The 22,560-nt window shown below is 42.2% G+C and overlaps 1 protein-coding gene across 2 annotated transcripts; it reads left to right on the top strand.

The window, feature by feature from the left end:
- The first annotated feature begins 10,263 nt into the window (after positions 1-10,263).
- Positions 10,264-20,705, top strand: LOC118392283 (interferon regulatory factor 6-like). 2 transcript variants are annotated; one of them, XM_035784102.2, is made up of 10 exons: positions 10,264-10,662; positions 13,751-13,984; positions 17,483-17,669; positions 17,865-17,890; positions 18,010-18,037; positions 18,185-18,646; positions 19,137-19,192; positions 19,316-19,526; positions 19,911-20,032; positions 20,112-20,705. In XM_035784102.2, exons 2-10 carry the CDS (start codon positions 13,811-13,813, stop codon positions 20,280-20,282), a joined length of 1,437 nt encoding a protein of 478 aa, XP_035639995.1. In that variant the 5' UTR covers positions 10,264-10,662; positions 13,751-13,810; the 3' UTR covers positions 20,283-20,705. The 2 variants fall into 2 exon arrangements, with proteins under 2 accessions (XP_035639995.1, XP_035639994.1); XM_035784101.2 differs by having other exon boundaries at positions 10,267-10,662; positions 19,137-19,526.
- The last annotated feature ends 1,855 nt before the right edge of the window (positions 20,706-22,560 follow it).

Here is a 22,560-nt window from a genome sequence, read left to right as displayed (position 1 = left end):
TTATCATATTGCTCACATTTTTCAAATCCTCTCCGATCTCGACAAGTGCATAGGGGTCCATTTGGGATTGGGCCTCTGTGTAATGTGACTAACCTAACCCCTACCCCGTCAGAGCTAAGTTGATCTCAGACCGTGGCGGTGTTAAGCATCACTTCTAACCACCTTGTTGTTGACGGCCTGATCAAGAGGTAAGACCAGAACTTTAACCCTGACTCTGTCTGACCCCAATGCTGCGTTCATAACATCTCGTAAATTCTAAATACCAGCATATGACTGGTAATTACTAGTGGGAAACTCGTCTATCATTTCTGAACTCTTGACTTCTCCTACATGTTTAACTCTGAAGTCACATACTAAGTAAATTACCTCGATAACAGCATTTTCTGCAGTTAAATGCAACAAAACCTTATTTATAAAAAAGTATCTATTCATATGTTTTTTTAACACTAATTGGTTTGCCTGCATAATATCTGTACTTTTAGTTTATGTTTGTCTCAGCAGCCAATTGGTGTTCTCGACGAGTTCAAAGCATGTGAATGCACAGAACGCAGACAACTCGTTCCTCCCAGTTTACAAGTGATATTTTACGAGTTTTCCACTTACTGTGAACGCAGCATTACCCTAGCATTGTTTAAATTGGGGACACACGGGGGAACGCCCAGCACCCAACATCAGAGTTTTTCCCCACAAAGCCGACATGGAATTTATACTAGTGCGTTAATTAAGGATAGGTGTCCCGCTAGCGGGACAACTTCCGGTGAAACTGGAGGGCGCGCAATTCAAATAAATAATCATAAATAATATGGATATTAAATATTTAGGTACATATACAGTGGGGCAAAAAAGTATTTAGTCAGCCACCAATTGTGCAAGTTATCCACTTAAAAAGATGAGAGAGGCCTGTAATTTTCATCATAGGTACACTTCAACTATGACAGACAAAATGAGAGAAAAAAATCCAGAAAATCACATTGTAGGATTTTTAATGAATTTATTTGCAAATTATGGTGGAAAATACGTATTTGGTCAATAACAAAAGTTTATCTCAATATTTTGTTATATACCCTTTGTTGGCAATGACAGAGGTCAAACGTTTTCTGTAAGTCTTCACAAGGTTTTCACACACTGTTGCTGGTATTTTGGCCCATTCCTCCATGCAGATCTCCTCTAGAGCAGTGATGTTTTGGGGCTGTTGCTGGGCAACACAGACTTTCAACTCCCTCCAAAGATTTTCTATGGGGTTGAGATCTGGACTGGCTAGGCCACTCCAGGACCATGAAACACTTCTTACGAAGCCACTCCTTTGTTGCCCGGGTGGTGTGTTTGGGATCATTGTCATGCTGAAAGACCCAGCCACGTTTCATCTTCAATGCCCTTGCTGATGGAAGGAGGTTTTCACACAAAATCTCACAATACATGGCCCCATTCATTCTTTCCTTTACACGGATCAGTCGTCCTGGTCCCTTTGCAGAAAAACAGCCCCAAAGCATGATGTTTCCACCCCCATGCTTCACAGTAGGTATGGTGTTCTTTGGATACAACTCAGCATTCTTTGTCCTCCAAACACGACGAGTTGAGTTTTTACCAAAAAGTTCTATTTTGGTTTCATCTGACCATATGACATTCTCCCAATCTTCTTCTGGATCATCCAAATGCTCTCATCAAATGCTCTCTAGCAAACTGGCTTAAGCAGGGGGACACGTCTGGCACTGCAGGATTTGAGTCCCTGGAGGCATAGTGTGTTACTGATGGTAGGCTTTGTTACTTTGGTCCCAGCTCTCTGCAGGTCATTCACTAGGTCCCCCCGTGTGGTTCTGGGATTTTTGCTCACCGTTCTTGTGATCATTTTGACCCCACGGGGTGAGATATGCATGGAGCCCCAGATCGAGGGAGATTATCAGTGGTCTTGTTTGTCTTCCATTTCCTAATAATTGCTCCCACAGTTGATTTCTTCAAACCAAGCTGCTTACCTATTGCAGATTCAGTCTTCCCAGCAGGTCTACAATTGGTGCAGGTCTACAATTTTGTTTCTGGTGTCCTTTGACAGCTCTTTGGTCTTGGCCATAGTGGAGTTTAGAGTGTGACTGTTTGAGGTTGTGGACAGGTGTATTTTATACAGATAACAAGTTCAAACAGGTGCATTTAATACAGGTAACGAGTGGAGGACAGAGGAGCCTCTTAAGGAAGAAGTTACAGGTCTGTGAGAGCCAGAAATCTTGCTTGTTTGTAGGTGACCAAATACTTATTTTCCACCATAATTTGCAAATAAATTCATTAAAAATCCTACAATGTGATTTTCTGGATTTTTCCTCTAATTTTGTCTGTCATAGTTGAAGTGTACCTATGATGAAAATTACAGGCCTCTCATCTTCTTAAGTGGGAGAACTTGCACAATTGGTGGCTGACTCTCCTTCCAGTTCTCTGCTGGCAATGACTGGAACGAACTACAGAAATCTCTGAAACTGGGTACACTTATCTCCCTCACTAGCTGTAAGCACCAGCTGTCAGAGCAGCTCACAGATTACTGCACCTGTACATAGACCATGTATAATTTAGCCCAAACTACCTCTTCCCCTACTGTATATATTTATTTATTTTGCTCCTTTGCACCCCATTACTTCAATTTCTCTTTGCACATTCTTCCACTGCAAATCTACCATTCCAGTGTTTTACTTGCTATATTGTATTTACTTTACCACCATGGCCTTTTTTGGCCTTTACCTCCCTTATCTCACCTCATTTGCTCACATCGTATATAGACTTGTTTCTACTGTATTATTGACTGTACTTTTGTTTTACTCCATGTGTAACTCTGTTGTATGTGTCGAACTGCTTTGCTTTATCTTGGCCAGGTCGCAATTGTAAATGCCTACCTGGTTAAATAAACTTGCCTACCGGGTTAAATAAAGGTGAAATAAATCAAATTTAAAAATAAAAAATGATATGGTAAAATGACGAGACAGAGAAACGTTCGTTTTCAGAACTAGTCATTCTCCATAATGACTCCATAATGTTAAATATCTCACTAACTCACTTCCTTGACGTCACAGCTCCCCTAGAGGCAGTAATTATAAACAGACATTAAATGCAAATACCTGGGAGGCAAAATAAACCAAATAAAACATAACAAATATGACCATACATATGTGTCACATACACATGGCATATGCTTGAGTACAACCTTGACATCTCTGATCTGCTTGCCTCAATAAATGAATACTAGAACACTGGTAGCCAGGAATAGCTATTTCAAATCAAATCAAACTTTGTCAGATGCGTCGAATAAAACAAGTGTAGACATTACTGTGAAATGCTTACTTACATGCCCTTAACCAACAGTGCAGCTCAAGAAGAGTAAGAAAATATCTACCAAATAAACTAAAGTAAAAAATGTAATTAAAATAAAAAACACATAACAATAACTAGTCTATATACAGGGGGTACTGGTGGAGTCAGTGTGCAGGGGTACAGGTTAGTTGAGGTAATTTGTACATGTAGGTAGGGGTGAAGTGACTATGCATAGATAATAAACCGTGAGTAGCATTGTACAAAACAAATGGAGGGGGTCAATGTAGCAGCAGTAGATCTAGTCTCCTAATAATTGCATAACGGTGAAAGTTAGACACGTCATATTTTGTTTGCATGTTTTTTATTTATTGAACCTTTATTTAACTAGGCAAGTCAGCTAAGAACAAACTCTTATTTACAATGACGACCTACCCCGGCCAAACCCTAACCCGGACGACGCTGGGCCAATTGTGCGCTGCCCGATGGGACTCCCAATCATGGTCGGTTGTGATACAGCCTGGCAACGAACCAGGGTCTGTAGTGATGCCTCTAGCACTGAGATGCAGGGCCTTAGACTGCTGCGCCTCTCAGGAGTTCCAAGTATTTTTGTTGGTCCTGTATATGTTGAGTGATCACACATGTCTTAGCACACATAGGTTACTTTGCCTGCTTGCAAATGTGTGCTAAAAGTGGGGATGTTTAATAGTATTTCTGATTAATTTACCACCACCAATGAATTTTATTTTTCAGATATCCACGGAACCACGACTGCAATATAGGACTAAACACATATAAAAAGCTACTATCTACAAACTCACAGGATTCTTCCGCTGTCCCCATAGGATAACCCTTTATGTTTCCAGGTAGAAACCCTTCTGTGTCTAGGTAGAACCCTTTTGGGTTCCATTCTACAGAAGGTTCTACATGGAACCAAAAATACTTCTACCTGGAACCAAAAAGTAGCACCACCACCTTTGAAGGTTTTTGTCAACGTCTGCTCAGACTTAAATCACAGTGTTCCAAGAACGTCCACTAGGGGTGACTAGTATCCTCAAACAGACAAAAAGGAGACACAAGAGGCACCCCACACTCATTTTAGATCCCAATGGGTCTTTATTTTCATACTGTATAATCTCACTCTCATCACTATCTCCTTTGCCATCTTATCAAGTCTTTACTTGGAACTCCACCCATACACACACACACACACTATAGCATCTTGCTTACATTTCTCACATTTTAGGCATTCAGCTGAGGCCTTGGATGGAACATGTTACACAGAAGGGCACAGGGGTATATGTACAGTCATTTTTAGAGTGGTGGCAAAGTAGTTGAATAGGAGAAGAGGATGTGGTTACTTGTGGAGGGAGAACAGTTGCAGTGAAGCTGATTGGTTGCTCTGGCTCATCACATCTTGACTAAAAGAAAGAGATTTAGAAATTATTTAGAAATTGCCATAGTTCAACAGCTGAAAAGCCGTCATTAACATACTCCCAGAGACAGCAATATATTCAGTATTCACTGAATGAAGTAGCCTACCCATCCCCATTTACAATTGTATTCATCAAAGAAAGAAATTATACTATAGCACATTCAATTACATTACTATTGTAGACTATAGAGACTATGCCTGTATCTACCTTGTACAATAACGGAAACATTGAATGAAATAGCGTACCCATCCACATTTACAATTTAATTGATCAATTAGATCAATAATACTAGCAAGCACATACAGTTAAATTGTTGAAGAATAGGCTACTGCTGTATCCACACTATATTAGGATACCGTTGTGATATTGTCAGGCATGATTTTAGGTCTTCAATCGAGGTTGCATGTTGTACCTCGTTTCCCTTCAGTGAAAAATAGTTATTTAATTTACAATTTAATTAATCCATGAAATAAATAATACTAGCACATAAAATTACGTTATTGTACACTAGCATCGACACAGTAAATCTATCGACACAGTAAATAATATTGCCTACGTTCTTTCGACAATACGTTAAACAAAATATTATTTTCAAATAAACAAAATTTGCCTTAATACTTAATATTTCCTAGCGATATCGCAACTTAAATATAGCCTACTTACTCCTCATTTGGATCAAGGACATCTTATTCATTGTTTTCATTGTCTCGAATAAGGAAACTATCTGGCGCAGACACTCGAAAGTCGCTTCTGCCGCTTGTAAAAAACAAATGAATGTCTGTGTCGCGGCCAAGCTCTCAAATACAATGCCAGTCTCTCACTCTATGAACGGTCACTGCAATCCGGATTCATTGGGACGTCCTTGCCCTAAACTAACACTAAACTTAATCAATTTACATTTATACTTGGCGACCTGGACTATTTGCATTATGTCCCCCCCAACCCCTCTTTTACGCTGCTGCTACTCTGTTTTTCATATATGCATAGTCACTTTAACTATACATTCATGTACAGACTACCTCAATTAGCCCGACTAACCGGTTCCCCCCGCACATTGGCAACCCGGACTATCTGCATTGTGTCCCGCCACCCACCCTCTTTTACGCTACTACTACTCTCTGTTTATCATATATGCATAGTTACTTTAACCATACCTACATGTACATACTACCTCAATTAGCCCGACTAACCGGTGCCTGTATATAGCCTCAATACTTTTTTAAACCTCGCTACTGTTATTTTTCACTGTCTTTTTTTACTGTTGTTTTTTATTTCTTTAATTATCTATTGTTCGCCTAATACCTATTTTTTACTTAAAAATTGCACTGTTGTTTAGGGCCTGTAAGTAAGCATTTCACTGTAAGGTCTACTACACCTGTTTTATTCGGCGCAAGTGACAAGTAAACTATGATTTGATTCGATTTGATAGAGGTGTGAACATTCCAAGGATCCCAAATAGCGTGGATCCTCTGGGAAATTCTATGAACGGCTCTATTCGACTGAGAGGACATCCCAAGGATGCCAAATAGCAGCTATGAACTCCTCTGAAAGCCATGGACACAACTCTTATTGGTTGTCTGATGTGGAACAACACAGTCTGTGATTGGCTAACAACATTTAGATCTGTATACAGCGAGATAAGATAACATACCATGCCCTGAGGTGTTGAGGGAAAGACAGATTATCTATAAATTGGACATCATCTTTTCTAGGCCATTAGTGATAACAGAAAATACATGAGCCTGAGGCTACACTATAGAGTGCCTGCTTGCACGGGAAAAAAATGTACATTTCTAACATTTATGGTTGAGACTGAATAAATATAAACTTTGCACATCATGACTTTCATTAACACTTTAATTAACACGCGCATCGATGCAGGTGTCACGCAGACGTTAGTAAGGTGTTGGTATTATGTCATGTAAGTCAGACGCGTTGGCTATCATGTCATGTCAGGTCACCTACAAACAAGCAAGATTTCTGGCTCTCACAGACCTGTAACTTCTTCTTTAAGAGGCTCCTCTGTCCTCCACTCGTTACCTGTATTAATGGCACCTTTTTGAACTTGTTATCAGTATAAAAGACACCTGTCCACAACCTCAAACAGTCACACTCCAAACTTCACTATGGCCAAAACCAAAGAGCTGTCAAAGGACACGAGAAACAAAATTGTAGACCTGCACCAGGCTGGGAAGACTGAATCTGCAATAGTTAAGCAGCTTGGTTTGAAGAAATCAACTGTGGGAGCAATTATTAGGAAATGGAAGACATACAAGACCACTGATAATCTCCCTCGATCTAGGGCTCCACGCAAGATCTCACCCCGTGGGGTCAAAATGATCACAAGAACAGTGAGCAAAAATTCCAGAACCACACGGGGGGACCTAGTGAATGACCTGCAAAGAGCTGGGACCAAAGTAACAAAACCTACCATCAGTAACACACTACGCCGCCAGGGACTCAAATCCTGCAGTGCCAGACGTGTCCCCCTGCTTAAGCCAGTACATGTCCAGGCACGTCTGAAGTTTGCTGGAGAACATTTGGATGATCCAGAAGAAGATTGGGAGAATGTCATATGGTCAGATGAAACCAAAATATAACTTTTTGGTAAAAACTCAACTCGTCGTGTTTGGAGGACAAAGAATGCTGAGTTGCATCCAAAGAACACCATACCTACTGTGAAGCATGAGGGTGGAAACATCATGCTTTGAGGCTGTTTTTCTGCAAAGGGACCAGGACGACTGATCCATGTAAAGGAAAGAATATATGGGGCCATGTATCGTGAGATTTTGAGTGAAAACCTCCTTCCATCAGCAAGGGCATTGAAGATGAAACGTGCCTGGGTCTTTCAGCATGACAATGATCCCAAACACACCACCCGGGCAACGAAGGAGTGGCTTCGTAAGAAGTGTTTCATGGTCCTGGAGTGGCCTAGCCAGTCTCAACCCCATAGAAAATCTTTGGAGGGAGTTGAAAGTCTGTGTTGCCCAGCAACAGCCCCAAAACATCACTGCTCTAGAGGAGATCTGCATGGAGGAATGGGCCAAAATACCAGCAACAGTATGTGAAAACCTTGTGAAGACTTACAGAAAACGTTTGACCTCTGTCATTGCCAACAAAGGGTATATAAAAAAGTATTGAGATAAACTTTTGTTATTGACCAAATACTTATTTTCCACCATCATTTGCAAATAAATTAATTAAAAATCCTACAATGTGATTTTATGGATTTTTTTCTCTCATTTTGTCTGTCATAGTTTCAGTGTACCTATGATGGAAATTACAGGCCTCTCTCATCTTTTCAAGTGGGAGAACTTGCACAATTGGTGGCTGACAAAATACTTTTTTGTATGTGTTATTAGACTAGGAGCCTGAGGGCACACCCTTAATATGTTGTGAAATCTGTTGTGAATGTATTGTAATGTTTTTTAAAATGTATAATTGCCTTCATTTTGCTAGGAAGAGTAGCTGCTACCTTGGCAGCAGCTAATGGGGATCCATAATAGATACAAATGCATACGTACACACGCACATTTGTGGAGGTTAAGATGTGTGTGTCCTGGTGAAAGGAGAGGAAAGTCATGTTTTTCTGAACGTTCTTCCTCAGAGGGAACAGCATCAGAAGCAGCAGGATAGAGCCCTCGCTCACTAACCCCTTCAGAGAGGAAAGAGGGTATGACACAGTCTGCCACCTCACTTCCTACATGCACACACACACACAGGTTAGAGCCTTCAGATACATACCCTCTAACAAAGCACATCAGGAAACACTCACTCCACTCCACCACACCACACAGACACAGGTGCACACACACACACACACACACACACACACACACACACACACACACACACACACACACACACACACACACACACACACACACACACACACACACACACACACACACACACACACACACACACACACACATCTCATAAGATTCTCAGTGTAGACTTTAAGCCTTTCTATGTGAAAATGATTACCATGTGTATGTCTGTATGTGCTCATCCATTCCTGTGTATGTGTTATCTGTAGGAAGTGGACTAGCTGCTATGCCTATGGATGTTTGTCTCTACTGAACATGTGTAGGATGTGAGGGATTGTAAGGGAGAATGAAGATTCTACACACAGCGAGTCAAATACAAAGTCAATTTAGTTAATCTCATATTACACAGTGTCCCTGTCCCTCTCAAAAAACTGAGGGAAATATGTCATACTCTAGTACAGGTGTATTCATCTCTTAACCTATGAGGTCTGGAGCCTGCTGGTTTTCTGTTCTTCCTGATAATTCATTGCACCCACCTGGTGTCCCAGGTCTAAATCAGTCCCTGATTAGAGGGGATCAATGAAAAAATGAGGTGGAACTGGCTTCAAGGTCCAGAGTGTAGTTTGAGGGCTCTAGTATATACAAAGCCCTACCATGCAAGGCAGGGGATGGCAGAAGTGTTGTACCTGCCTATATTTGTAGTGTCACTGTCAACACTGCCAGCTTCAATCTTACCCAGTGGTGCAGGTGTGGTGGTGGCCAGACGTGAACACCTAAAGTGCATTTGGAAAGTATTAAGGTCCCTTGACTTTTTCCACATTTTATTACAGCCTTATTCTAAAATGGATTAAATTGTTTGTTTTTACCCCTCATCAATCTACACACAATACCCCATAATGACAAAGCAAAAACAGGTTTTAGGACATTTTTGCAAATGTATTAAAAACAAAATACTGACACATTACATTTGCATAAGTATTCAGACCCTTTGCTCAGTACTTTGTTGAAGCACCTTTGGCAGTGATTACAGCCTCGAGTCTTCTTGGGTATGACAATACAAGCCTGGCACACCTATATTTGGAGAGTTTCTCCCATTATTCTCTGTAGATCCTCTCAAGCTCTGTCAGGTTGGATGGGAAGCATCACTGCACAGCTGTTTTCAGATCTCTCCAGAGATGTAGGCATCAACATTGACAGTGGTGTAAAAAATACTTTAAAGTACAACTTTTGTCCGTTTTGGGGGGTATTTGTACTTTACTTTATATTTTTGAAACTTTTACATTTACTTCACTACATTCCTAAAGAAAGTAATGTACTTTTTACTCCAAACATTTTCCCTGAACCCCAAAAGTACTCGTTAAATGTTAAATTCACACACTTATCAAGAGAACATCCCTGGTCATTCCTACTGCCTCTGATCTGGTGGACTCACTAAATAAACACACATGCTTAATTTGTAAATGATGTGCTCCTGGCAATCTGTAAATACAAATAAATAAATAAATGCAATCTGGTTTGCCTACAATAAGGAATTTGAAATTATTTGTAATTTTACTTTTGATACTTGAGAGAATATTTTAGAAATTACATTTACTTTTGATACTTAAGTATATTAAAAACCAAATACATTTAGACTTTTACTCAATAGTAATTTACTGGGTGACTTTCACTTTTACTTGGGTCGTTTTCTATAAGGTATCTTTACTTTTACTCAAGTATGACAATTGGGTACTTTTTACACCACTGAAAATAGATGCATCTTAACAACCACTAGGCTAGTGCTAGGAGCCTGTCGAAAATGAAACAATGTTTTTCATATACTTCTGTCTACTTTAGAGCGCTGTCTATCAACCGGCAGGGTGGCACCACCCACGTTTGTTCATGTTTAATTAACCTCAAATCATGTTTGGCCACTGTTTGTGGAAAGTTTTCTGAATAAGCCTTGGACTATCTGACTGTCATTTTCCCACACAGTCATTGAACTTGTGACGGTGTTGGGCAAGGTTTTTGTCAGTTCGCCTACCTAGTAAAAAGCTTACCTGTGGCAGCGCGCATACTCTCTGCCTGGCCGGTTTCTGTTTGTGGAAGGAGGGATCCCTACAGTCAGCGTACTAGAACTCTTCGATACAAGGGAGCGAAATCATTTTGTGGAGAAGACCCATCGTTAAAAGGTGGGTGCCGCTTAAAGTTGTACTTATTTCCTAAAACAACTATAGTAGCCGACTGAGCCTGTTTTCAGACCGATTAACTCATCGTTTGAAGATTGTGTACATACTCATGTCAGTGTCAGGCGGCCTATTTTTCAGTTTTTGTCGCTTTTTGTTCACTTTTTTTTCTCAACCTGCCTTCTGCACACCCTGAATTTAACTTAGTAAACCTATTCCTGTTTTAAAACAATTTTCATTTAAACATACTATCTATGGAGTCTAGACAATAGAATCCAGACTTGTGCAATTGTTAAGTTCTTGAAACTAATGGGAAGTCCCCTTTTTATCCCCACCATGTCTCCACCAACATTGTGGTTACTCACAATACTAACCTAAATGACAGAGTGAAAAGAAGGAAGTTTGTACAAAATACAAAATAATACCAAATGTGCATCCTGTTTGCAATAAAGCACTAAAGTAAAACTGCATAAACAAAATTAATATCCTGAATACAAAGTGTTATGTTTGGGGCAAATACAACACATCCCTGAGTACCACTTTCAAGCATGGTGGTGACTGGATTATGTTATGGGTATGCTTGTCATCGGCAAGGACTAGGCAGTTTTTTGGGGGGTTATAAAAAGACCTGGAATAAAGCTAAGTACAGTCAAAATCATAGAGGAAAACCTGCTTCAGTTTGCTCTCCAACAGACAGAGACAAATGCACCTTTCAGCAGCACAATAACCTAAAACACAAGGCCAAATATACACGAGTTGCTTATCAAGACAACATTGAATGTTCCTGGGAGACCTAGTTACAGTTTTGACTTATACCGGCTTTAAAATCTATGGCAAGACTTGAAAATTATTGTCTAGCAATGATCAACAACAACTTGACAGAGCTTGAAGAATGAAAATAAAAATGTATGCGCAAATATTGTACAATCCAGGTGTGCAAAGCTCTTAGAGACGTACCCAGAAAGACTCACAGCTGCAATCGCTGCCAAAAGTGACTAACATGTAGTGACTCAGGGGTTGAATACTTATGTAATCATGAAATATTTGGGGGGTTTTCTTCACTTTTTAAAATTTTTGTAATTATTTTTTTTTTTACAAATGTTTGAGATTTTCTTCCACTTTGACATTACAGTATTTTTTGTAGATCGTTGAGGAAAAAAATACAATTACATCCACAACAAAATGTGGAAAAAGAAAAGGGATGTGAATCATTTCTGAAGGTACAGTATAATGTAAAGTGCTTTAAGCACCAGCAAAAAGTGCATAGGGGCCTACCGGTATAAAGTAAATTCATTATGTATTGCTGAAGTGCTTATAGTTGAATCCCATTGAGCTTTTATTCTGCCACCTGTTATTAACTCATTCCTTAAATTAAGTCAAACTCAATTTTCACCTCACCACCTCTGCTCACTGGGAGGGAGCCTATAGCATGACATGTTTTTCATTCACAATGTGTTGAATGAATAACTCAAAATAAATGTGTGGTTGTGTACTGCATCACAAGACATCTCAGTTCACCTAGCGAGGGGTGTCATGCACCCCAAAAATCTGTATGCAAGGATGGCTGGGGTGTGCTCCAGAGGGGGCCTAGTCCCCCCTGTCTGCAAGTTGTAGAATTTATAATTTTTCAAACACCTAAAACAGTATTTTCCTGCAATCTATAGAGCCATAATCATTATTCTTAATTCTTAAATCATTATTCTTAAATATATATATATATAGTATCCTGAGCTGCCTGTGTCCTCCTGACTGGTGTTTTTATTTATTTTAAGAAACTAAATATGCTTCTCTGGATTTCTGAAAAAATCTGGGCAGAAGATTAAAAGGAATGTGGTTCTTATTCAATCAAATCAAATCGATTTATTTAGCCCTTCGTACATCAGCTGATATCTCAAAGTGCTGTACAGAAACCCAGCCTAAAACCCCAAACAGGAAGCAATGCAGGTGGAGAAGCACGGTGGCTAGGAAAAACTCCCTAGAAAGGCCAAAACCTAGGAAGAAACCTAGAGAGGAACCAGGCTATGTGGGGTGGCCAGTCCTCTTCTGGCTGTGCCGGGTGGAGATTATAACAGAACATGGCCAAGATGTTGATAAGTGACCAGCATGGTCCAATAATAATAAGGCAGAACAGTTTAAACTGGAGCAGCAGCACGGCCAGGTGGACTGGGGACAGCAAGGAGTCATCATGTCAGGTAGTCCTGAGGCATTCAATACATTTTGTAATTGCTTGCCTTTCTAAATTCTTAACAACCTTGCCAGCAGGCATGCCAGCTAAGCTAGGTAGACAAGCTAGCTACTCTAATTTGATTGATAGCCTGAAATAACTTATTGGTAGCTAGTTATGAGGTTGGAAAATTGGAAACCCATCTGGACTATTTAAAGCCAAATATAAACGGGACAAATCTGAGGGGGCTGTGCACCCTATGGGCATGACTCCTCTGCACCCAGCTGTTGTTCTGTGTTACAAACTCCTTAAAGTTACATTGCCTTTTTCAGTGTGTGTGTGTGTGTGTGTGTGTGTGTGTTGGTTCAAGGGCTCAGAAGGACATGTGTGGGAGCCTCGGGAAGAGGACATATTCTATCCAGATGCATTAGTTTGTCTGTCTCAGCACGTCCAGAGGAAGATGCCTTGTATTTGCCTCTGATGTGCTGCTTGAGATGGAAGTTGGTCTTTGGCTGTAAAGGAGTTACCTGCATTCCTCTGTGTTCATATGATCCTCTGTGATCTTATACAATACACTTATTTGACAGTGGACCCTGCATCTGTGCCCGGAGGGCCTAGGCTTGTTGTCATAGTATCAAATCCAACATTTTAGGATGACAAAAGCAAATGTGGTTCTGTCATGGAATGGCGTAAAGGATTAAGGAATAGTCTACAACTGTTACATGATGTGTAAATCATCATAAATAAAAACGGACTTGTTTACTACTCTCTCCACCCTCATACCTCTCTTTTCCCAACCCATCCTCTCTCTCCATTTTCCCCAGCCCTCTTACTGAAAATGGTAGGGAGTATCTTCTTTCAACCCTCCCCACATTACCCCCATTGCCTCATCACCCATCTGAACCATTACTTTTCCCTTCACCTTTCCAGCCTCTTCACTCACCCCATCTGAAGCCCATTTCTCCTCCCTGTGTGGTGCTCTGCCCCACGATGAGTGCGCAGCCTCGGAGGATCCGCCTAAAGCCCTGGCTGTTAGCCCAGGTGAACAGCGGGAGGTACCCAGGCCTGCAGTGGCTCAGCCCGGACCACCGGATCTTCCAGATCCCCTGGAGACACGCCACAAGACACCTGCCCACCTCTGAGGAAGAGAACACCATCTTCAAGGTGAGAGGGGGGTCCATGCTGAGAATGGCATGACAGATCTGAATACTTAGACTCTGTATGCCGTCATTTGGATATCAAACTGTAGTTAGATCAAAGTTTTGTCTTAGATCTACTTTTTCTTTGATCACTACTAGCAAGTCGAGGAACAGACATTTGTCAAAAGCTAAACCATTTTCAGAAGTGTTTAATCAAAACAGCACAGACATTATTCCCTTCAAGTAGCACGTTTCAAAAAAGTATTTCTAGGGAACTCTGCTACTAAACTCAGCAAAAAAAGAAACGTCCTCTCACTGTCAACTGCGTTTATTTTCAGCGAACTTAACATGTGTAAAGATTTGTATGAACATAAGATTCAACAACTGCGACATAAACTGAACAAGTTCCACAGACATGTGACTAACAGAAATGGAATAATGTGTCCCTGAACAAAGGGGGGTGTCAAAATCAAACGTAACAGTCAGTATCTGGTGTGACCACCAGCTGCATTAAGTACTGCAGTGCATCTCATCCTCATGGACTGCACCAGATTTGTCAGTTCTTTTCTGTGAGATATTACCCCACTCTTCCACCAAGGCACCTGCAAGTTCCCGGACATTTCTGAGGGGAATGGCCCTAGCCCTCACCCTCCGATCCAACAGGTCCCAGACGTGCTCAATGGGATTGAGATCCGGGCTCTTCGCTGGCCATGGCAGATCACTGACATTCCTGTCTTGCAGGAAATCACGCACAGAACAAGCAGTATGGCTGGTGGCATTGTCATGCTGGATGAGCCTGCAGGAAGGGTACCACATGAGGGAGGAGGATGTCTTCCCTGTAACACACAGCGTTGAGATTGCCTGCAATAACATCAAGCTCAGTCCGATGATGCTGTGACACACCGCCCCAGACCATAACGGACCCTCCACCTCCAAATCGATCCTGCTCCAGAGTACAGGCCTCGGTGTAACGCTCATTCCTTCGACGTTAAACGCGGACCTGCCTTACAACAGTCCAGTCCAGCCTTTCTCAGCCTATTGTGGAAAGTCTGAGCACTCATGGAGGGGTTTGTGTGTGTTCCTGGTGTAACTCGGGCAGTTGTTGCCATCCTGTATGTGTCCCACAGGTGTGATGTTCGGATGTACCAATCCTGTGCAGGTGTTGTTACACGTGGTCTGCCACTGCGAGGATGATCAGCTGTCCGTCCTGTCTCCCTGTAGCGCTGTCTTATGCGTCTCACAGTATGGCCAGTATTGCCCCCAGTATTGCCCTCATCTGCAGTCCTCATGCCTCCTTGCAGCATGCCTAAGGCACGTTCGCGCAGATGAGCAGGTACCCTGGGCATCTTTCTTTTGGTGTTTTTCAGAGTCAGTAGAAAGGCCTCTTTAGTGTCTTAAGTTTTCATATCTGTGACCTTAATTGCCTACCGTCTGTAAGCTGTTAGTGTCTTAACGACCGTTCCACAGGTGCATGTTCATTAATTGTTTATGGTTCATTGAACAAGCATGGGAAACAGTGTTTAAACCCTGTGAAGGTCTGTGAAGTTATTTGGATTTTTACGAATTATCTTTGAACGACAGGGCCCTGGAAAAGGGATCTTTCTTTTTTTGTTTGTCATCCACACACTTCCTTATCCCATTCAGCGATAAATGCATCAACTGTTTTAGTGAACTGAAAGAGCCTTAGTTTCATTTCCACTGCTTCTCTAGTGTCAAACCTCTCTGGGTGTTCCTGACCTCGTGTATAAGGATGTCCACATGATATCCACTGCACCAACAGCAGTAATTGCCTACTCCCTGCCTATTTTGGCTGGAGTCATTTCCTCATTAGCCATTACCCTGTTCTCCATTTACAGTGCATTCGGAAAGTATTCAGACCCCTTTTTGCACATTTTATTACGTTACAGCTTTATTCTAAAATGTATTAAATACGTTTTTCCCTTATCAGTCTATACCAATACCCTATAATGACAAAGCAAACCGTTTTTTGACATTTTTGCAAATGTAGAAAAAAAAACACAAAAAAACACAGAAGTACCTTATTTACGTAAGTATTCAGACCTTTTAGCTCTGAGACTCCGGTGTATCCTGGGAAGTGTACCAAAAAAATTATGCAGCATTGAAGGTGCACAAGAACACAGTGGCCATCATTCTTTAGTGGAATAAGTTTGGAACCACCAAGACTCTAGGAAGAGCTGCCCGCCCGGCAAAACAGAGCAATCGGGGGAGAACGGCCTTAGTTCGGGTGTGACCAAGAACCTGATGATCACTCTGACAGAGGTCTAGAGAGTTCCTTTGTGGAAATAGGAGAACCTTCCAAAATGACAACCATCACTGCAGCACTCCACCAATCTGGCCTTTACGGTAGAGTGGCCAGACAGAAGCCACTCCTCAGTAAAAGGCACATGATAGCCTGCTTGGAGTTTGCCAAAAGACACCTGAAGGACTCAGACCATGAGAAACAAGATTATCTGGCCTGAATGCCAAGCGTCACATCAGGAGGAAACCTGGCACTATTCCTGTGGTGAAGCATGGTGGTGGCAGCATCATGCTGTGGGGATGTTTTTCAGCGGCAGGGACTGGGAGACTAGTCGGGATCGAGGGAAAGTAGAACAGAGCAAAGTACAGAGAGATCCTTGATGAACCTGCTCCAGAGCAATCATCACCTCAGACTGGAGTGACGGTTCAACTTCCAACAGGACAACAACCCTAAGCACACAGCCAAGACAACGCAGGAGTGGCTTTGGGACAAGTCTTGTGAATATCCTCAAGTGGCCCATCCAGAGCCTGGACTTGAACCCGATCGAACATCTCTGGAGAGACATGAAAATGGCTGTGCAGCGACGCTCCCCATCCAACCTGACAGAGCTTGAGTGGATCTGCCGAGAAAAATAGGAGAAACTCCCCAAATACAGGTGTGCCAAGCTTGTAGTGTCATACCCAAGGAGACTTGAGGCTTTAATCTCTGCCAAAGGTGCTTCAGAAAAGTACTGAGTAAAGGGTCTGAATACTTATGTAAATGTGATATTTCTGCTACAATTTCGAAACACCTGTTTTTGGGTTGTCATTATGTGGTATTGTGTGTAGATTGATGAGGGGGGACTATTTAGCCCATTTTAGAATAAGGCTGTAATGTAACAAAGTGTGGAAAAAGTCAAGGCGTCTGAATACTTTCTGAATGCACCCTAGTTGTGACTAAATGTGGTTGGTTAATGGCAGTGCAGTAACCCAACCATGACCCCTGTAAGCTTATGAAACAACAAGTTAAATACTCGGCAGTGGGCAACTTTTTACAGGCACATAATGCCGAAATTAAATAGTTTATTCATCATTTGTTCCAGGGCACTTCAATTAGCACTGCTACCCTTAATAATTGCCCCTTGGGGATGAATTTGATGGGGATGAATTTGATTTTAATTTAATTTAACCCTCACCCATTTGATTCCATCCAGATGTGACCCCTTCTCCCATTCATTAAAATGTAACCTCATTCTCCTCCTTGCCTACCCCTCTCTTCCCCCAGGCCTGGGCTCTGGAGACAGGGAAGTACCAGGAGGGTCTGGATGAGCCTGACCCAGCCAAGTGGAAGGCCAACCTGCGCTGTGCCCTCAACAAGAGCCGGGAGTTCAAACTGAAATATGACGGCACCAAGGAGACACCCGTCCAGCCCTACAAGATCTACGAGGTCTGTGACCAGCCCTGCAATGGAGGTAAGAGTGTGTGTACGCATGCAGGCTCATTGGCAGCTTTGCAAGTCTTATCTGATTGTCTGTCTTCAAATTTAAATTAGTTATTTTAGAATAACTTTGTTGAACTTGTCTAACCTCAAGATATGAATGTTTTGTGAAACTAATGAGATTTTATCCCCCATGTTGATGGCATATTCCTTTTTGATTTGGTTTCAGACACAGTTGATGAAGATGAGGAGGAGGTAAGGTGTAGACAATCACTTTTCCATTATTTCAGAACAATGTGTTATCTCAAAACAATCTGAGAACAATACCCATATATCAGCTTTTTTACACAAACATTAAATCTTGTCTTTTTCAGATGCCGAATATTGTTGGACTCTCCATTGGTAAGTGTATACTGTCAATACACCTTTGCTACTGAGCCATGGGTGAATTGGGCAGAAATCGCTTGAAAGGTTAACCGTTTGAAATGTGCCACTATTGACATTATGCTACGTCTTATGTGTGTGTGTGTGTTCTCCTGTCTCTCCCAGACCCCAGAATTAGTGACCCACACAGTTTTCAGACATTCCCTACTGCACATAGGATAGACTTTCCCTTCAGCTCCGCTCTCAATGACAGATATGGCACCCCCCACCACACCCCTATGTACTCCAATCCCAACGGGAGCATTACCATGGCAGCGCATCTCCCTCAGCCAACCATGGCTCCCCCGGAGTCTTCTGCCGACGTTCCATTGGTGGTGAAGTTGGAACATGGGGTCTTTGTGCACCCTGGACCCGTAGGACCCTCCGACAGCCTGGGGATGGGTGGAGGGAGCATGCAGCCTCCTGTGGTCACCGAGATATCCCCCATGGTTCCTTCTGCTGCATCTGTGGCTCCGGTTGACCCTAACCCAGGTGCCGACCCCATGGAGGCCATGTCAGGAGTCCAGAACCAGGAAGAAGGGCAGGCGGTGCCACCCTACAAATATGACCTGCTGAACAGCCTGCCATGTGAGTGGAATAGAACCTATAGGTCCATGCTGTGTTGAGAAGAATACTGCTTTATGTACAATGGCTTTACTTTCGCAGTCAGGGACTTCTGCAATAGTTCCTTGCATCTTATCCAAAAAAATCATTCATTGCAATTCCCCTACCATAAAAACAGGGTGTTCAACTTTATTTGGTATTACAATTCATTCACTTAAATTGACTCATTCGATGGATTATCGGGCATTAGTGTAGCAGTCTGGAATACCTGCCTGTCACACCCATCAAATGGAACACACCGGCAGCTGTCTGAAAGTGTGGGGGATGGTAAGACAGGTCCTTTTTAATGGCTAAAGCGATTATGTGTTATTCATTGATTCTAACCCCTATTCAGTCTTATGACAACTTGGTATCAGAATACTATTGGGCATGATTAGAAAGAGCTTTATTCAATTTTGACTTTTTGAAGTGCCCACAATCATTCTAACACTACATTATTTGACTCTGGTTTCAGTGACTGACCTAGACATGAAGTTCCAGTACCGGGGTCGCAAGATGGGCTCCCTGACGGTGAGTAACCACCAAGGCTGCCGGCTGTACTACGGCCACCTGGAGCCCACCCCGGAGCAGGTGGACCTGTTCGGCCCTGTCAACCTCAACCAAGTTCTCTTCCCTGGCTCGGCCGACATCCAGAACGAGAAGCAGCGGTTCTACACAGAGCACCTGCTGGATGTGATGGACCGAGGCCTGATCCTGGAGATCTGGGAGCAGGATATATACGCTATCAGGTTGTGTCAGTGCAAGGTGTATTGGTCTGGGCCGGGTGTTGACGAGCAGGGGCCACCCAACCCTATGGAGAGGGAGAGGAAGTACAAAGTGTTCAGCCTCAATAACTTCCTGCACGGTGAGTCGGTCAATCCATTTTATTGCTGGGTATTTGTCATCTTCGGCACAAGTTTCATAGTGTTTGAATCCCCATCTGATCCCTCAAAACACCCTATTTTTCGATTGAGATTCAATAATCACATAACACCAAATTATCCTGTCAGATGACAATGCTGGACTCCATTGCCATGATTTTTCAGTTAACTTGAGGCTGTCTGAGTTTCAATTGATCCCTGAATATTTCAGTCACATGCCCTTTCTGTGAGTAAGCTCTTGAATAGTACTTATTGCTTGTACTGCTATTGTTGCACAGACCAGGCATCCAAATGGATTAGCTGTAGAACAGATATTACAGGAGATAACCTTTATTCCTCCCTCTCATGCACACACATACCAACAACAGGGCTCATCTTGTTCCAGAAGGGTGAAACTCCCACCCCACCACCGTTTGAGCTCTACTTCTGCTTTGGGGAGGACTGGCCAGATCAACGGAAACCCAAGGAGAAGAAGCTCATCGTTGTGCAGGTGAGCCGAACGAATTGACCCCATACCCTTGACAGATCCAGTACACACACATGACATAACAGGGACCCTCCATGTCTAGGTGGTCCCTGTGGTGGCGCGGATCCTAACAGAGATGTTTTCCGGAGACCTGTCCTGGTCCACAGACAGCATCCGGCTGCAGATCTCCAACCCAGACCTGAAGGATCAGACGGTGGAACAGTTCAAGGAACTCCAGAGGCTTCTCCAGAGTCAGCATGGCCTGGGACCCTGAGTCAGGGGCCTCTTTCTGGGTCTTAAACAGGGCCTGTCCTGGATAAGTAACCTTAATCAACTGCCATTAATGTTTTGTGTGTTGGAATATTAGCCTTCTTTCAACTTTGAGCCTCCCTCAATACCATCCAGCCTAGAGCCCTGTGTCTTAACTGGATCTTGGGCAGAACCACATCATCAAAATCCAGACTGCTGTATCCTCAATGTGTTTAGTCTCTTAAATTATTTTTTTGAATTACAATAATTACCACTGCAGTATTTAAAAAAAAAATATATAGTTGTGGCAGATATGACTTAACTGTCACTAATTTCTATCCATTTTCCTTTTGCAACACTGTAACTGGCTCTCTCTGATGCCAAAAATGTGACACACACAATGTGAAAAGTATTGTAATTTTTTATGAATACATTAATCAGCAAAGTGGTAATTTATTTCTTGACCAAAACAGACCATTTTGTACTTGAGTCAACTGTCAGAGGGTGTTTAAGTCAAGGCAAGGATGCAGTATCCACTGGTACTGTCGCTTCACACAGACTCATCACCCTCAGATTCCATAGGCAATTCTAGAACATTGAGAAACGCTTACCTTTATTCAGTTAACAGCTGGAAGGGAACCTGTTTGACTTGAACACAGAGACCGGGTCGTACATTGTGGGCGTGATCCAAACATGTACTTGGCAGTGAGGGTGAACCGGTCAGCAAATTACCCTCAGCTGTCACTCACCACCCTTCTATGGAGTTCTACACACATTCACTGGAAATTTGATGAGTGAATGGGCTCAAGGGGCTGTTGTGTGGAAGTGTCTCTGGATATATTTCCACCGAGTTGCAGCTACACAGTAAGCTACTTAATGTCCAGACAAATGCATGTCAGCATCTAAGTAGAAAACACATATGGCACTCAATGCATAATATCAATGTGTGTGTGTTTTGTCTGAGAGACTAGTGGCTCTGCAACAAAGAACACCTTGACCGATTATGATTAACGCCGATACCAATGATTTTATTTGTAATAGACCATTACAACAATACTGAATATAATGCCTCAAATAATGCAAAGTGTTGAGGAAAGTAAAAGTGCAATATGTGCCATGTAAAAAAGCTAACGTTTAAGTTCCTTGCAACTTGAGACTTAAATATTCCAAGGTAAGAGGTTTTAGGTTGTAGTTAATGTAGTATTTATAGGACTATTTCCCTCTATACCATTTATTTCATATACCTTTGACTATTGGATGTGCTTATAGGCACTTTAGTATTGCCAGTGTAACAGTATAGCTTCCGTCCCTCTCCTCGCCCCTACCTGGGCTCGACCCAGGAACACAGACATCCACCCCCGAAGCATCGCTCTGCAAGGGGAACAACTACTCCAAGTCTGAGCAAGTGACTTTTGAAAAGCTATTAGCACGCACCCTGCTAACTAGCTAGCCATTTCACATCCGTTACACCAGCCTAATCTCAGGAGTTGATAGGCTTGAAGCACAGTGAAGAGCTGCTGGCAAATGCACGAAAGTGCTGTTTGAATGAATGCTTACGAGCCTGCTGCTGCCTAACACCGCTCAGTTAGACCACTATCAAATCATAGACTTAATTATAACAACACATAAATACGAGCCTTTGGTCATTATGGTTGAATCCGGAATCATTTTGAAAATGTTTATTTCAGTGAAATACGGAACCGTTTTTATCAAACGGGTGGCATCCCTAAGTCTAAATATTGCTGTTACATTGTACAACCTTCAACGTTACGTAATATTCAGGCAAATTAGTTCAACGAGCCAAGCAGCCCAAACTGTTGCATATACCCTGACTCTGCGTGCAATGAACGCAACAGAAGTGACAATTTCACCTGGTTATTAATATTGCCTGCTAACCTGGATTTCTTTTAGCTAAATATGCAGGTTTAAAAATATATACTTGTGTATTCATTTTTAAAAAGGTATTGATGTTTATGGTTAGGTACAGTCGTGCAACGATTGTGCTTTTTTCGCAAATGCGCTTGTTAAATCATCCCCGTTTGGCGAAGTTGGCTGTCTTTGTTACGAATAAAGCCTTTCGCAACGAGCCAGGCGGCCCAAACTGCTGCGTGTACCCCGACTGTTGCAAGAGAAGTGACACAATTTACCAAGTTAAAATAAATTCATGTTAGCAGGCAATATTAACTAAATATGCAGGTTTAAAAATATACTTGAGTTTAAGAAAGACATTGATGTTTATGGTTAGGTACACATCGGAGCAACGACAGTCCTTTTTCGATTATATGCAACGCAGGACACGCTAG

Source organism: Oncorhynchus keta, chromosome 13, assembly GCF_023373465.1.
Source record: "Oncorhynchus keta strain PuntledgeMale-10-30-2019 chromosome 13, Oket_V2, whole genome shotgun sequence".
Lineage (NCBI taxonomy): Eukaryota > Metazoa > Chordata > Actinopteri > Salmoniformes > Salmonidae > Oncorhynchus > Oncorhynchus keta.
The sequence above is the reverse complement of the archived record's forward strand: the minus strand, read 5'-3'. Positions and strand labels throughout refer to the sequence as shown.

Bases quoted from the DNA above. Each gene is read 5' to 3' on its own strand.
- LOC118392283 (XM_035784101.2), top strand. From the start codon at position 13,811: ATGAGTGCGCAGCCTCGGAGGATCCGCCTAAAGCCCTGGCTGTTAGCC. The intron at 19,527-19,910 runs GTGAGTCGGTCA...TACCAACAACAG, and splicing joins CCTCAATAACTTCCTGCACG to GGCTCATCTTGTTCCAGAAG. The intron at 20,033-20,111 runs GTGAGCCGAACG...CTCCATGTCTAG, and splicing joins AGAAGCTCATCGTTGTGCAG to GTGGTCCCTGTGGTGGCGCG.